The sequence below is a fragment of the Sceloporus occidentalis genome, unplaced genomic scaffold (assembly GCF_023333645.1).
Source record: "Sceloporus occidentalis isolate IW3139 unplaced genomic scaffold, rSceOcc1.0.p SCAF_392, whole genome shotgun sequence".
In the NCBI taxonomy this organism is placed as follows: domain Eukaryota; kingdom Metazoa; phylum Chordata; class Lepidosauria; order Squamata; family Phrynosomatidae; genus Sceloporus; species Sceloporus occidentalis.
Genome location: NW_028317372.1, coordinates 75,918 through 92,868, shown reverse-complemented (window position 1 = coordinate 92,868; position 16,951 = coordinate 75,918). Strand labels below are relative to the sequence as shown.

Genomic DNA, 16,951 nt, shown 5'->3' with positions numbered 1-16,951 from the left:
TGAAACAAGCATTATCAAAAGCCTCAAAGATGTCCTTATCTTAAAGCCACCACGATGATCGGAACGTTAACAGTGGCGAGGGGGAAGATGGTGCACGCCCCTCAGGAGGAGTCTGGAATACGCTGAGGACTATAGCGTTGAGGCTGCCTGGAGACGCCGTAGATGATGTACTGAAAATGGATTCGTAAGCGTCTAGGTTGCCTGGAGACGACGCAGACGACGTATTGAAAACGTATCCGGAAGCTACAAAGAGGAAACTACGTAGGAGACGCAACACCGATAGGACTTATAAATAGACTCTTGATCACCACGGACATTACAAAATTTACTGCGGATTAAAAACTTGATTCTACAATTTTCTCCTGAAGAAGCCGAAAGGCGAAACGCGTTGAGGATTACCTGATAGGAGCAGTTTTGGGATTTTTTCCCCTTCATCCCCGGACTTTGAGTTGAAGTGCCTTGCTATCTCTACAATCCTGTAAGTGCATTCTGACTCTCTTTTAACACTACAGGAAGATACTGCACCATTGGCCTTTTCGCTTTTATTCAATTTTAGATAAATAGAAGAAATAAAGAACATTTTAAAAGGTAAAAACAGTCTGGTTCTTAAGGGGTTAAAATAGACCATGGAAGTGGCGTCAAAAGGGGTTGAAATATATAGCTCCACCCCCTTGCAATGTGGGTTTTCAGCTCCACCAATTTCACTTTATATGGACTGTGTGACAGAGCAACATGGACATTAGGAGAGATGCTTGTCTGTCAGACAGGCCGACATTACAGTAAGTAATAAAGTATTAGTTACACAACAGTATCACACTATAATGTAGTGTTATTAACCATGAGCGAGCTGTACCAAAAATATAGAATTTAAATTTAACATTTGCAGAAGCATATTGTGCGCACAAAGCTCTGGGAAAATGTTTTGCACAAGAGAAATTTTCTGCGTACACCACCAAAAAAAAGAACATCGGCTGGGAACCGTTGTCTTATTAGCATCCAACGTGCATTACTGTAATAATGGTGCTTTCAATGTATAACCAGCTTTGCCAACAGAGCCTTTTGAACAATTTTAGTAGCAGAGCCTCATTACTATGTTATAAACACTATACACAAGTTTTAAATTTTATCAAGGCATTACTCAGGCATAGTAAAACTATTACATTGTTCAACATAGTTTATTTACAGCAGGTAGTTTTTGGCCATTTAGGCATTACCCGTTAACCAAGCAATGCTTAAATAGATGTTTCTGGATTTTAATGCTTATACAAGGTATTTGTACCGAGAATGTTGGGTAATCAGTGCATGATAAGGAGTTATCATGGGCTTCTTTCTAAGTTTCCAAATTCTGTTCTCAGTAATGTGTAATCATTTACACAAGTATTTGCCAGGTCTTAACTACTTAATTGAGCATTCTATGCAACATCCAGTCGACTAAAGAGGCTGTCTGTGTTTACAGTTATGGTTTGAGCAAGTGTTTAAGAGACAGAGCTTACATTTATACTAAGAACCAGTAGCACTTAATCCTGTTTGCTACTTTGTCTAATAGTTGGTACATAGAATTTAAATCTATTCAAAGCGTTAAGGTTGAATGGCTTCATCATTTTGCGGTTGAGGCTCTTTGTCATCAGCACTTGTGCCGTATTTGAGCTTTAAAGACTCCCCAATGTACCGCCAGTACTCCTTCCTTATAGTGTCTTTTTCCTTTGCAAGCAGTTCACAGAGCTAAACAAAAAACAGAAGAGGTAATTCATTATTAGTACAATTAAAGGTGCCATTGTAGAGCATGACCATAATTCTCATATTAAACAGAGTAGTCATGTTTGTTTTTCCTTGATTAACTTAATCGTTGCCAGATTTATAGATAGTACATACCCTGGATATGCTTTGTGTATGAGATGGGCAAAGTAAACAGACAGCTAAATCAATCAAGGTCAAAACTAAGGCAAGACCACGTGTATATTTGTATTAAATCTGAGCTGAGAGTCAGTAATAAAATGCTAACCTCTACTGCCTGATTAAGGATGTCATCAACATTCTGACATTTCTTCTCCAGCATGTCATCATAGAGGTCTACAAGAAACGCATAAAGGAAAGGAGAACTGTGGGTCTGCTGTAAGTCACGCATATGCTCCAAAATGTTTGGGTATTCAGACATCCCTCGATCTTGTAGAATGCTGTAGAAGAAAAAGGACATCTTGACTTTGCAATACAAAAAAACCCTAAAAAGGCATGGATAACTATTATTTTGACATTTGTAGGTCACAAACTTTTGTATTGCAGAGATTGAAGTTTAGTCACTCATTCATAGAAGAGCTGTCCAATTTTGTGCTAGATTGATAGAAACGGGGCTTAAACAGACCAGCCGATGTGTGTAAAAACAAAGGTCTTAGATTACATAAGTAGTGAAGATTGTCTGCTAAATTGAGCACAAAAGATCCAAAAAAGTTGGCAGCTACAGAAAGATATAAGTTTTTTTCAAATGCTCCAAAGACTTCTTAAAAAGGATGTTTTTTTCCCATAAATGAGTCTTCAACATAATTAATCTGCACACAGGTGCTCAGATGCTTGATTAACTGTACATGTCTAAAAACTACATAACTGAGGGGATACGGGATATATTTTTAGTGTATTGCACTATTCAATTCTTACCCACGGAGATAGTTCCACACACTTTCATTATGAGGAGCTACTTTGATCATTTCCAAGGCATACCTGGCAACACAAAATAAAGTGTATTTAGTGTATTTAAGCATTAGGAAGAATGTGCTTAATAGTCACTGTTTTGTGGAAACAATTATACTAATATCAAACAAATAGGGTATCCTTAATAATGAGCAATGTATTTAGATTTGTGCTCCGGAAACCTTGAAGACGCTCTAAGACCTGCCCAAGGCTGAATTGACCCTTTCCTTTAGTACCCTATGTATGCCATTCGTACCATGCTTTGGTTTAACCCCTTATTGACAAGACCGTTTCTTGGGACAAAGTCTCAACATTTTTCAGCGTTGCTGTAGTTTGCTTCTGTCATTTTGTGCACCCACACACATTATGTATGGTTTTTGTTTTTCAGGACACACAGTTATTTTTATCATATCTAATTTGCTATAAAAAAAATAAATGATAAAATATGGTGATTTGTTAGAAAACAAAAATGTTTTCACTTTTATTTGAAAAATCTTTTACTCATCCAAAAAAGCGAATTAAAAAACCTGCTAAATAGATTCTACTATTTGTCCTGAGTTTAGAAAAAAAACAATGTTTTCATGTTTTTTTCTGCAAGTTATTGGGCAATAATTACAAGCGGTGTTTCGCTATTTCAAAACCATTTTTCCCCAAATATGGTAATTCTGCCTCATGTGGTATTACATCTTTAAAGCCGGCCAATGCAGCTTACCCCATCACACCATATATTTTTGAAGACAAGACACCCCATGGTATTTCAAATGGAGGTATTTTAACCCCTTAAATGCACTAATTTTACCACCAGCATTTGTCAAAATTTGTGGTAGTAATTTGTTTTTATTATTTATCACACAAATTGTACTTCAGGTGCGAATTTACAGCTCCTGGTACATGTCACTGTCAAACACCCCAATGTGTGTTAAGCAACACCTTTTGATTACAGTCTGTGCCTACACCCCATCATTAAAGTTGGCCACTCCAGTTTACCATTTTTCTTTTTAATAAAACATTCCTTGGGTATTTGAAAAGCTTTTATTTTAACTCTTCCAAAAATCTTGGCAAAAATCTTGACATTGAAAGATAAAATTAGCACTGCTCATAATAAACTATTTTATTCTTTTTGGACTATATTTTGTTACATTTTTGCTGGAACTGGATGGTTCCTCTGATGGCGGTTGATCACCTCTTGAACTCTTTTAAACCGGGCGTCCGTCACCATAGGGACGTTGACATGGGGCAGACAAGGCCCCTGATGCCAATCTCGGTGTTGCTGAATGCCTCGATATCGAAGCATTATAGCAACACCGTTTTTTTTTTACTTTTCCTCCGATCTCCTCTGCACTAATCACACTGTGATCAACATGCAGGGCTCATTAGCCTTGCACTACTGTTTGCAATGCATGTGATAATCCAGTCGGGGGAGCAACTGGAGAGGCCAGCAATGTCTAGACACAATGCCTATGCCCTATCGGACATTCCTTATGTTCCAACACTTATCAGGTATATGACTTACTGGACTTCTCTTTCTAGTATCTGTGGATCACTATACCCAGACGTATTAGAGATGACAAAGTATCTTTGGTTCCAGGCAGAGTTATTTCGGAAATCTCTGGCAAGTAGCAAATCCACATACGGTAGTTCACCGTCCCACATGTTAAACTCCTGCAGTACATAAATGCATAGATGAAACACTGAGAAATCTGGCAATATACTATAGCAAATTTATGAAAAACAGAATATTGGTTGTCAAGTAACACGGGTCTGCCAATGTGCAGAAAACCTGCTCAGGTAGGTGTCATGATTAACTCATGGGATATAGTGGATGCATGGAAGGGTAATCCAGCAGAGGTGGTTTGTTTCTTTGTGTAAGCATTGAATGGGTTAATCCGATGTTGATTTTAATCAGTTTCTTGTGCAAGCCCTTTATCTGTTCTGGCTAGAGTTGTCATCTTCCCAGAGGACCCCTGTGGTGATTCATGGCCCAACTGATAATTCCATTCCTAGCAGGAGAGGAGAGGAGAGGGAGAGCCAGTTTGATTGGAAACATCCAACAATATCTGTGGCTGGCTGGTCCACAATGCAGTTTTGTTCTTTGTCCTAGACTGCACTTTGTGAATATGTTTGGCAGCTGCTGGAGACCTGCAACCCTGGCTACACACCTCAGGAGGCCTGTTCACTCATTCAGCATCAACATTACTGAACCACAGAGAAAAAGGATTAAAGACAGTTTTTGATATAAATACAGGTTAAGGAGATACCTGAATAACCCACTGTCTATGTTGCCATGCATGATAATTCTTTGTATCCTGGTTTAATATCTCAGCAACAAACTCCATCTCTTGAGAGGGATTCTTCAATAGTTCCACAAGCATTCTTCTATGATGCCTAGAATAAAATCAGAACCTATTTAAAAAATGTTAACATTCCAAAAAGTAATGCAACACTGCAAGCACTAAAGTAGGAACCAAAATACACTTGTGTGTCTTGAAATGTCATACTACATCTTGATATTATGCTGAATAAAATTTTGGAGCTTGAGCTACCTATTCAGGACAGCATGACCTCTGGGTAGCACCTCCTCAGTTGAATGCAGATGATAAAGGTAACCCCTCACATGAGCTCTCCAGTCTTTTTTCCCCCCTGTCCTCTCAGCTCTTTGTGTCTGTCATGGATACATCTTCAAGTTGGTTAATAAAAAAACAGGGGATTTGCTACTGTAGTTTTGTTTCTCAATGCTTACGCTGAGGGCAAGGAAAAGATCACTGGCATAGCATCATCTCAAGGATCCTAAAGTGGAGCCTGGAAGCTTTTAAAATAGCTTTTTGCTCCAGAAATGTATTTACTCGGGAGTACGGGTGTAACAAAGGTTAAACGCCAACCAGACTTCTGGTGCATTTGGTCACTTTCCCCGCAGGGCACCAACCACCCACTACCAACCCGTCACCCCAAAACTCCCAGTGTAAAACACGCTGCTGCCACCACCAAGAACTTTAAAACCAGGGTCTTAGGTTACCAAAAAACAATCTTACTGCGATATATACACAATCCTCAAACTGATATCTATATAGTTAACTGCTTAGTAATGTGACATACATATATGCATATAAAAAGACAGACATAAATAGTACAAGTACTTAAACAATGTAAAATAAAAAGGGCTAAAACAAAAATCATCATACCGTTTCTTGAAGCCTTGATGTTGTTATCTCTTAGATGGTAAAACAGACTCTCATATTATCAATTGCCCACCATACACCCCCCCCCCCACGCAGTTACCTGAACTACGGCCTTCTGAAGGCAGGGTCATATCTGCTCAACTTAGGTCTGGGATCACAAAATATGTGATACGATGCGTGCCAAGCTTGGCATAATTATGACGACATCAGCATCACCATAATTCTCTGGTCCTAGTGATCATTTTCATACGAAACTCCACACCTGTATCAGTCTGCACAAGTACACGTTCGCTTAACACTTGTCACGGTCAAGCCTGCATGGCATGTTTAGTCTCCCTGAAACCAGCACATCGCAGGCATAAGGATGCAATGTATGATGGGGCCCAATATAGGGCTGCAACAACAAATCTATAAAATAGATCATGAAAAGTCAACAATTTTCATTATCGATTTGTAAAATATAGATAGGAAGCAGGTATTCCTTCTCTTCGAATGCCTCAATGAGCAGCCGTTTCCCAGTGTTAGTAGGCATCCTGTTATGTGCTCTATTAGCAACTTTGGGGACAACTGGGGCAGTTTAGTCGTTCCTGGGTTCTTTCACATATAAAACATTCCTTTGAATACCCAGAGAAAGAAGGCCATCACTCAAAAAGTGATTATTCCTGTTCCCCTACAAGAACAGGGTTCAGGCTCTGTGCCCCTCTGTCCATGATAAGAAAACCCTCAGAAAAGCGGTGCCCAATTGATCTATATGCTCTCAACAGGTTGTTCCAGATTTATCAATTCAAGATGGGGTCCTTCTTCAACATCAGACCAGGACCCTAGCTAGCCTCTATAGATTAAGGGACGTTTGCTTTCTCATCCTAACAGATTGCTGATATTCTCATACGGGTGGTCTTCACCTGCAATTTTGAGCCATACTGTTTGACCACAATACAACCCCAATGACCTTTTTGTGGGTCTGGACAAGGTCCTAATTGTAACTGCAAACCACCTCTCTAGTCCCATCACAATCAAGCTCTGAACCCTCATGCACTTTAGATGGCTCAAACTGGGAGAAGAGGTAGCTTTTGGTGACTCAGTCAATGGACTTCCCGGGTACCAAATTTAGCCCCACAAGGGGTGTTCATCGAGGTCTCACGTTTCAGTCAAGATATCTGAGATAGCTCCCAGAATAGTCCTACTTCACTTCCAGCCTTATCTTCCGGAATATGGATGTGAAAATATACAACCAGGTTGGTAGCAGCATACCTGAATCATTAATAGGGGCACCAGGAGCCATCTTTTCATGAAGGAACTGACTGATCAGGAAATGGGTGCACCACTATAGGGAATCTCTTGCTGCCACTTACATACCAAGGGAAGATAATGTGGTGGTGTTTTTTCCCCAAAAGACACAGTAAACAACCACAGGTGGGGTAAACCCTAGAGAGGCCACAGTTACGACTTCTGGCAACTTTCAAAGTTTGCATCAATAAAATTTACCCACAAGTTACAGGGCAGCAGCCCTGAGGAAGATCAGAGCAGAGAAAACAGCTAACCCTTCCATTTTTAGAGTTATAGCTAACTCTTCAGGAGTCATGGAGCCCTGGGGACTTCTTTCTGATCTGCATTTCAGGGTCCAGACCTGACCCAGATTCACAGATAACATTCAGGTCATCAAAGGAGGGGTGGAGATCTTTGACTAACAATGGCTTTGTTTAGGACTGGCTGGCGCTAAAATGGTTAAATCAAAAGTGTTAAAATGCCCCTAGTAAAATACTTTAGGATGTCAACTTTCAAAAAATATATACTTTTGTTTAGCAGTTTTTAGTTTTCTGGCAGCTATTGGGGATTCTAACCCTGTAAGTGCCAAAATAAATGAAAATACCAGGCATATGTGGCGTTTGTAAAAACAGGAGAAAAACACTTTGTTATATATAGTTTTTATAGGTGAACTGAAAACATTTCCTTTATTTCCTAATTTTCCCTAGATTTTTTGATACTAAATGATGGTGTGCTGTGTGTGTGTGTGTGTGTGTATGTATCTATATATACACATATATGTGTATATATGTGTACACATACACAATTATTTCAAAAGAAAGCCCTATTTGTGCTGAAAAAAAAACAATGTGGGGGTGAACTAAATTAGTTAGTGGGCAGTCAGAGTTAAAAAAAGTAATAGCAAAAGCACAAGAACTGCCTTGATCATTTTTTGCTAACATGGTAAAAAAAAATAATCCTGAAGGGGTTTATCTTATATTTATGCAATTTGGAATACTTCTTGTGGTTCTTGTCCATTTATTTCTTCCATTGATAGCTAAGAAAAATACTTTTTAATGATGCATAATTTTCTTACCACACTTGGTAATTCTTTGGTTGGTCCTCAATGATTGCACTGATGTAATTCATTTCTTTGTTCAGATCCTTCTGTAACGCGTGTAAGAGGACTCTACGATAATGCCTATTTTAACATTAAGGGGAAAAAAGGGATTATGTTAGAAGGATGCATAGCAGCTATTGTGTAACACTGCCCCATCTCATTTAAAAAAAAAACAAAAAAAAAACAAAAAACTGGAATGGCACTAAATAAAATGGGAAGTCACGCTTTTCTCAGGCATCCAAATTAGTGTCACTGATGCAATTTTTCAATAGAAAAATGGTGTTTAGTTACAAATGGCCCTTATTTACTTTATGTGGGGCTGTTACCCATCTGCTGGCAAGTAGCACCAATGGGTCTACTACACAAGGACAGACACTTGGACCAGAAAATATTTATTAAATCCTTATATAACAAACTGGAAACTTCTGTTAAAGATTAAAATGAAAATGCTATCGAAAAGGGGGGGGGGGGGGTTTATTTTTTTTTACTCACCATACAGTGTAGTTTGCAGCATTCAGCTCAATGGCATCAGTTGTCAGGTTAAAAGCTCTTTCACTCGTTTCATTCTTCTGAAGTACAGCCCGGAAGTAGTCATATACATCTCTAACTGGAGGAAAAACAAAAATCTTTATTTGCATTACCTATGACAAGTACAAATAGCTTTGGTAGCTCCCGATCCTGAGAAGGATCAGCCAGCCACTCACGAAAATTATAGCTGGTTTACAAGGTACTAAAGGGCATTGGGTAAACGTCAAGTCTTGTTGGCCCTGCTGAATGATTGCACCACAAGAGACTGTTCATTAATCCATTCAATGCTGCGATTGCATTAGACAAGATTTTGGCATTGAAGGAATTCATGCTGCATGACTGATCTCATGGAGGCTTGTGCTTCTATGAAGCACCAACATTGATAAAGTTAAAAACAAAAAACACAACTCGCATGTGATAGTGCTTATATTTTGTTTTTTGTTTTATTTTTCACAGTATTAATTTTGTTTTCTAATTCCTTAACCATTGAAATGCTAAGCACGTCACGGAAAAACGTGATGTGCCTGAAACGTCATGGCATTAAACTAGCTGAGATTGCGTTCTTCACGTAAGCAGTGTTGCTGTAATCCCTCGATGTCAAGGCATTTTGTAACAAACAGCAGCAGCGGGGGCATCGTCCGCCATATACCGTATGGCAGAGGACGTCTGATTTAAAAGTAGCTGTAGTGCATAACCCACACAAAAAAAATAAAATAATCATCCTCTGAAGCATCAGAATCCAGAGATCACTATGCTTGATGCAAGGTGTTGGCTGAAGGGCAGCAAAGCACATGGTCACTGCACAAATTCCCAGAAAAAAAAAAAACCACACACTCCACAATAGTGTGCGTATTGAAGGAGTAACTCTACAGCAATGCCCATGGTTTGGGAATGTGATGTGCAACAAGCTCATATAGGTGTGATGGTCAGGCATCCACATATATTGTAGTTACTAGTAACTTCCAAAAACATATGTACAAATGTCCTGCTCTGAATTCTACAACTCAGATGCATGGACATCACTTGCCTACTGCAGCTGTACTATAATTCAATCCAACCATGTAAGCCGTGATATAGCAAATAATTCACTGAAATATCAAACAAGGTTTAATAGGAATAGAACTTACACTTTTCACTGTACGCAATCTGAACGACTGGGTTAGGTCCATCATCTTGTGGCAATGGGATCACATCTGCCCATTCTTTCCTGTCCCTTTAAATATCCAGAGAACAATTGATGTATCTTGTTATAGCCTTGTTTGGTTTTGAAATTCCTACCTATAATTCACAACAGCCTCAATCAGTAGTTAAGGATGAGTGCTTTCCGGCAACGTCCCTGCTTTAAATACCGCCAGATACGGGGACGTACTAAACAGCATATTGGGATGATGGGCTGCAATGCTCAGCACTATCAATAGGTGTCAGTACACATTTTACACTCATGGTAAATCAAAGTATGTTCTTTTAGGTAGTTCTTGATACTAAATTGCAATGAATACATTGCAAAAAGAAGCTGCAAATGTTAAACTATTTACTTGCTGAAATATATACAGTTTTATAACGGAATCACAGTAAATTCTATAGAAATAATAGAAAATGTTATGTAATCAAAATATTGATTTAATATGGTACATGTATGTGCAACATCATATTTTACCTGTTTTGATTGGCACAATATGGGAATATACATGTAAAAAAAAATAACATTCCCATATTCTTATCAGAAAAAGGTCAAACATGTTCCTTAGCATGTACAACTATAAAATTCCACCCATTACCCCCATGTAAAAAAATGAGTATACCCATATTTTTATCAGAAGCAGGTCAAATGTTACTTAGCATATGAAGCTATAATATTCCACCCATAATACCCATGTAAAAAAATATTATACCATATTCTTATCAGAAACAGGTCAAATATGTTCCTTAGCATTTGTAACTATAATATTCCACCCATAATCCCAGTGTAAAAAAAATATTATACCCATATTCTTATCAGAAACAGGTCAAATATGTTACTTAGCATGTGTAACTATAATATTCCACCCATAATCCCCATGTAAAAAAATGAGTATACTCACATTCTTATCACAGATCAAATATGTTATTTAGCATGTGTAACCATGATATTCCACCCATAATCCCCATGTAAAAATAATAATATTCCCATATTTTTATCAGAAACAGGTCAAATATGTTCCTTAGCATGTGTAACCATGATATTCCACCCATAATCCCCATGTAAAAAAAATATTATACCCATATTCTTATCAGAAATGGGTCAAATGTGTTACTAAGCATGTGTAACTATAATATTCCACCCATAATCCCCATGTTTAAAATATATATTCCCATATTGCGCCAATCAAAACAGGTAAAATATGGTGTTACACATACATGTACCATATTAAATCAATATTTTGCTTACATTTTTCTATTGTTTCTATAGAATTTACTATGATTCCGTTATAAAACTGTATATATTTCAGCAAGTAAATAGTTAAACATTTGCAGCTTCTTTTTGCAATGTATTCATTGCAACTTAGTATCAAGAACTACTTAAAAGAACATACTTTGATTTACCATGAGTGTAAAATGTGTACTGACACCTATTGATAGTGCTGAGCATTGCAGCCAATCATCCCATCATCCCAATATGCTGTTTAGTACGTCCCCCAGATATGTACAGTTCAGCATTTAACTTATACATTGAAGTTCACATAAATATAATTTTAAAAAGCTATTTTAAAAAAAAGTTACACTTTTGTTTTTTTGTGTGTATTTATATTTGGTATCCATATTGCACAGGGCTGTATAAAACGTTATATTATGATAAATGAAAACATTTAAAATTACACACGATGTAGAAAAGCATATCATGACTGCCACTGGAAGCAGTGCAGTAATCAGAGTGCTTTGATAAAGATGTTTTAACAATGTGCCACTTGAGAGTTGAATTAGCATATAGGCATATAATATTATTCCTGTCACCGATGTATCATGTCTCAGAACCAAATGAATATTAATACTAGCTAACTTTGCTATTTTTAAGCATTTACGACAGAACTATATTAAAGTTGCTAATTAAAAAAAAAAAAACTAGAGATCGACGGTGGATTGGCCATATATTAGGTGGCATGTTGAAAATGTATTGAATCTGACACGGGCCAGAGTTTTAACGAAGGAACGCAAACAAAGTTTCTATGCATCTTTACAAATTCATACATTGAAGGTTAGGTGATCTTTTTGAGAAGATAAATATACCTGCTCGGAGTTACACGTGCAAAACTGAAATGCAAGTGTGCAGTGCCTTTGGTAAAATATTACTACCTGTAGAATACGTAACGATAATTATCCGAATAGGCTCCAAATTCCACCTCGGAATCCCGAACTCCTTCCATCTCCTTTCCATCGACCATCTTAGATTCTACCTCTGGTTCCTCTTGAACATCAGCCGCTTCCTTTACTCCAAAATCCTCCTCCTCGTCTGCCCCCCGGGATGATTGCAATGACATTTCGATGAAGAATCACAAAATAAATTCGTCAGGAAATGCGAGAGTAACACAGGAAACGGAAGCAAATAATTCGACCTAAGACGTCAACTAATAATACCACTTCCAATAGGTTGCTGATCACATGCTCGTATACGCCGGTCTCTAAGCGGTTCGCATTTTATGCATTGGGTCCACTGGAGTCAAGCTATCGGACGCTTTTAAATCAGTGGTCATGCCATCAGGCGCTTTTTCTTTAGATTAGAAAAGGGTGCATTAGACCTGGAAACGTGATAATAATCATATAATGTTACAGTTCTGAGTGGATTTTGCAGAGTTCTCACACAAATATATCTCCCTACAAAATTCGATACATTTATTAAACAAATTAAAGGTAAATTTTATTAAGGACACGGAGGCTCCTATTATAGTGCATTCTCTTTCTTTATTACTACTCCCTCAGCAGCAAAAAAAAAACAAGGGAAGCAGTTAACTGAAGAGAAAAACATATATAAAGTGCCATAACATATCAACCAATCAGCATAGATCCAACATATCAAAAGGTGAGAGACACTGCTGCACTTCCTCTTTTCTTGCTGCTCCCTCAGCGGACAGTTAAGTATATTTGCTCTTTGTGTGATTTATACATTTGATTTTATTGTTAAATTATTAATTTCATATTAATTTCATATATTGATTTCTTACTGCCTTATTTACTGCCTTTATTGTTGTTTTCTCCGTATACCTTATCTTCCCTTTATTCGTTATTGTGCCTGCCGTTTTTCTCCCTTGTAGGTCCCCTTACCTTTAGGTTCCTCCGTTGCTTTTCCGTGTCGCAGTGCTCTTTCTTTGAGCTGCCGCGTCTTCGGCCGGTTTTGTCGGCGGGTGCGTTCGTTCGCGCCGCCGCTCTGCCCTTCAGCAGAGCGGCCTTTTTTCCTTGGCGCGTATCTGTCGGATTTCTTTGCGGCCGCGTCATCGGTCTTTCGGCCAGCGGCTGCGTCTCGCGCATGGTTTCCTTTGTTGTTTACTGACATTTTCTGTGGCTCTAATTTATTCTCATGGATCGTTTGAACGATCAGGTTGCCCCTGCTGGTGCTTCTGGCTCCTCTAGTCGGAATCATGATGATGATTCCCATCCTCTATCCTCAGAGGATTTTCAATCATTATTAGATGCCACCATGTCTCACTCTATCACTAAGGCATTGTCTTCTGCCATGGGTGTTATGTCCCATTCGATTTCACAATCTATCCAGCAGGCCTTACTCCAGGTGCCTGTTTCCTCAGCTCCTGTAGCTGTACCCATCCCTCCTCCCTTGGAAAAAAGGCCCTTTCTAAGACTAAACATTTATCCCCACTCGTGACTGACAGCCATGTTTCTGTCATGATGGACAATGCTACTGCTCCTGTCCCTTAGTGCGCTGGTGTACCGCGCAAAAGAGTCCCTGACCGGACAAAAGCGGCCAGACATTGGAAAAGAGCTAAGGCTCAAATAGATTCATCTGAGTCTGATGAGAGTGGTGATGATCTTGATTCCTATAAAGACCCGGGTTCTGATTTGTCTGTTGGGGATGACTCCCCTGGGTTAGCCATGGGTTCTGCTGAGGGTGATGTGGCCCATACCCTTGTCCCTCCTGGGGACACTGATGATAATGTCACAGACCCTCACGGCAACCCCCTTTTTGATCCGGATGCCTTGCGTCACCCGAGGTCGGCCGAGTGGGATCCACCGGCTCACATTGCGCAGTATCTCGCACTCCGAGTGCGCAAGCCTCTCTCTAAAGAGAGTAGGCGTAAGCTTAGGGCTGAATGCCCTCGGCCTATCGTTCCTGATGAGGTTTGTAAGACCCCCGAGGTGGACCCTCAAATTATTCAGTTCCTTTCTAAGACCGGTTGGAAACCCAGAAAGGGCTTGGAGTTCTCACTCCGTCACTGTCAGGACAAACTCCTGGACAGTTTAGGCCCCATTACCAAACTTTTTGAGCTGCTTGAGGCGGGCAAGGCCTCCCCTGATACCATTGATTTTGACGAAGCCCTCGGCTGGCTACAACGTCTGGTCTGTTTAACGGGCAATGCGAATGCCGCCCTCTGTGCCGAGAGGCGCAAATCCATATTGATTAAAATCGAGCCCAAGCTCGTCAACATGGCTACTCAGGAACCGGGCCCTTCGGCCAAGGGGCTCTTGTTTGGTGACTCGTTCGTTAAGGACGTCGGTTCCTTCGTTAAGACCTTTACTGCCCTTGCTAAGGCCCAGTCTTCCATGAAAAAAGTTTTCGCCCCCAAGGTTTTTGCAGGGGCTGGGCGAAGCAGGGGCCGTTCGTCCGGCCGTGGTTCCAGATTCATTGGAAACTATAGAGGCTCCTTCTCTCAGCGCCATATCCCCGAGCAACGATCGACGCCCTTCTTTCCTTCCAGAGGTCGTCCTGGATCCACCAGAAGTCCCAGAGGTTACTTCCCATCCAGACGCCCTTACGGTAAGTCCTTTTTCCCTTCCTCTCGCGACGGTGGGTGGTCGTCTGGCGCATTTTGTCCACGTCTGGGCTCAGATTACCTCGGACGCTTGGGTGTTAAATACTGTCCAAGGCTATCGTTTAGAACTGACCGTTTTTCCTCGACAGGATCGGCTTCCGCCTTCCCCCCAGTTTCCAACCCTTCGAAGGCGTCTAGTTTCAGAAGAGGTAAGATCACTTTGCAAAAGGGGCTATTGTTCCTATCCCCATGTCTTCTCCTGGGTTTGTCAGCTCTCTATTCCTGGTTCCAAAGAAGGGAGGAGGTGTCCGTCCGGTCATCAATTTACGTCCCCTCAATGCTTTTGTGGTGTATCACCACTTCAAAATGGAAGGGATCCATTGCCTCAGAGACCTCTTGTTGCCAGGGGACTGGATGGTGAAATTGGACCTTCAAGATGCTTACTTCACGATCCCAATCGCGTCCTCTCATCAGGATTTTCTTCAGTTCCTATGGGACGATCGGAAATGGAGGTTCACCTGCCTTCCCTTCGGTCTCTCGTCGGCCCCGTGGTGCTTCACGAAAGTCATGAAGCCGGTGGTAGCTTTCCTTCGTTCTCGGGGGGTACGGCTGATAATATATTTGGACGACATCCTTATTATGGCTCAGTCCCCTTCTCTTCTCCGTCCACATCTCGATTGGTCTCTCCACCTTCTCCAGTCCTTGGGTTTTCTCATAAATGGAGAGAAATCCTGTTTCGTGCCTTCGCAGACGATGGAATTTCTGGGGTTTCAGGTAGACTCAGTTCAGCAGTCCCTGTTCCTTCCTCAGGCCAAGATCTCGGCTATCCAGAAAGAGATCAGGAGATTGCTGCGCACTCCAGTGGTTACCGTGCGGCAGATTGCACGAATGATAGGTCTGTTGTCCTCGTCCATTCAGGCCATATTTCCAGGCCCTCTCCATTACAGGGCACTGCAAAGACTAAGAACTTCTTCGTTGTCTTCCGTTCCCTCTTACGAAAGCTGTGTATCTCTAGACGACGAATCCAAAGACGAACTGATGTGGTGGTTGTCCCACATGGAGGCCTGGAACGGCAGGGCCATCTTCGGTACCACTCCCGACGTAGTTATCGAGTCGGACGCAAGCTTACATGGTTGGGGAGCGCGTTACGGGACTGTATCTACAGGCGGCAGGTGGTCCTTGGAGGAATCATACCTCCACATCAACTGTCTGGAGCTCTTGGCGGGTTCGTTCGCCATCCGGAGTCTAGCACCTTCCGATGCCCGTTGTTCCATTCTTCTGAAGCTCGACAACGTGGCTGCGGTGCGTTATATCAACCACCTCGGGGGCACGAAATCCAGACTGTTGGCTTGTCTCGCAAGAGACTTCTGGAGATATTGCCTTCTTCATGGGATCTCCGTTACCGCTGTACACATTCCCGGTCTCTCCAATTTCACGGCGGATTGGAACTCTCGTTTCCTCCGGGATTCCGGGGATTGGCGACTTCACCCATCTGTCTTTCAGAAGCTTCAGCGCTTATGGGGTCCGATGGAAATAGACTTATTCGCGTCTCGCCTGAACACGCACCTCCCGACCTTTTTCAGCTGGAGACCAGACCCGGAGGCGATGGCCACGGATGCGTTCCTTCATCACTGGCCGCCAACGCTTCTTTACGCGTTTCCTCCGTTCAGCATGATTGCGCGGACGATCCTGCACATGATTCGTTGCAAGTCATCTCTGGTACTGAAAACACCTCTTTGGAAGTCCCAGCATTGGTTTCCCAGACTGTTGGAGACGTCGTCAGATTTTCCCAGGATCATTCCGTCCTTCAGGGATCTTCTCCTCGACCCGGACCTTCATCCTCACGACCTGATTCTGCTGGGCAAGCTTCGGTTGGTGGCTTGGCGTGTTTCCGGGGACCTTGGTCTGTCGAGGGTGTTTCACAACAGACTCTCCTCCTCTTGGCCGATGCTTGGGCTCCGGGAACTAGAAGAGCCTATGCCTCTGCATGGCGATCTTGGTCTTGCTGGTGCCTGGGCAGGTCATTGGATCCCGTTTCGGCCCCTCTGAATATGGTTCTGTCCTTCCTTACGGACCTCTTTCATGGCAACAAGGCCTATCGTACGGTCAATTTATATCGCTCTGCCATCTCGGCTGGCCATGTCCCTCTTGACGGGGTCCCTATTGGCCAACACCCTATGGTTTGTAGGTTACTTAAGGGTATCCGTTTCTCTAGACCTTCTCTTCCACGTTATTCTACGTGG

The 16,951-nt window shown here is 41.3% G+C and overlaps 1 protein-coding gene across 1 annotated transcript; it reads right to left on the bottom strand.

Moving 5' to 3' along the window:
• Positions 1 to 1,578: 1,578 nt before the first annotated feature.
• On the bottom strand, positions 1,579 to 13,378 carry LOC149273227 (protein farnesyltransferase/geranylgeranyltransferase type-1 subunit alpha-like). Its single transcript, XM_089506569.1, has 10 exons — positions 13,048 to 13,378; positions 12,082 to 12,238; positions 9,879 to 9,964; positions 8,716 to 8,830; positions 8,200 to 8,304; positions 4,941 to 5,067; positions 4,196 to 4,344; positions 2,650 to 2,712; positions 2,003 to 2,174; positions 1,579 to 1,722 (listed from the first exon to the last, which is right to left on the bottom strand). The coding sequence occupies exons 1-10, from the start codon at positions 13,376 to 13,378 to the stop codon at positions 1,579 to 1,581; spliced, it is 1,449 nt and encodes a 482-aa protein (XP_089362695.1).
• Positions 13,379 to 16,951: the final 3,573 nt, after the last annotated feature.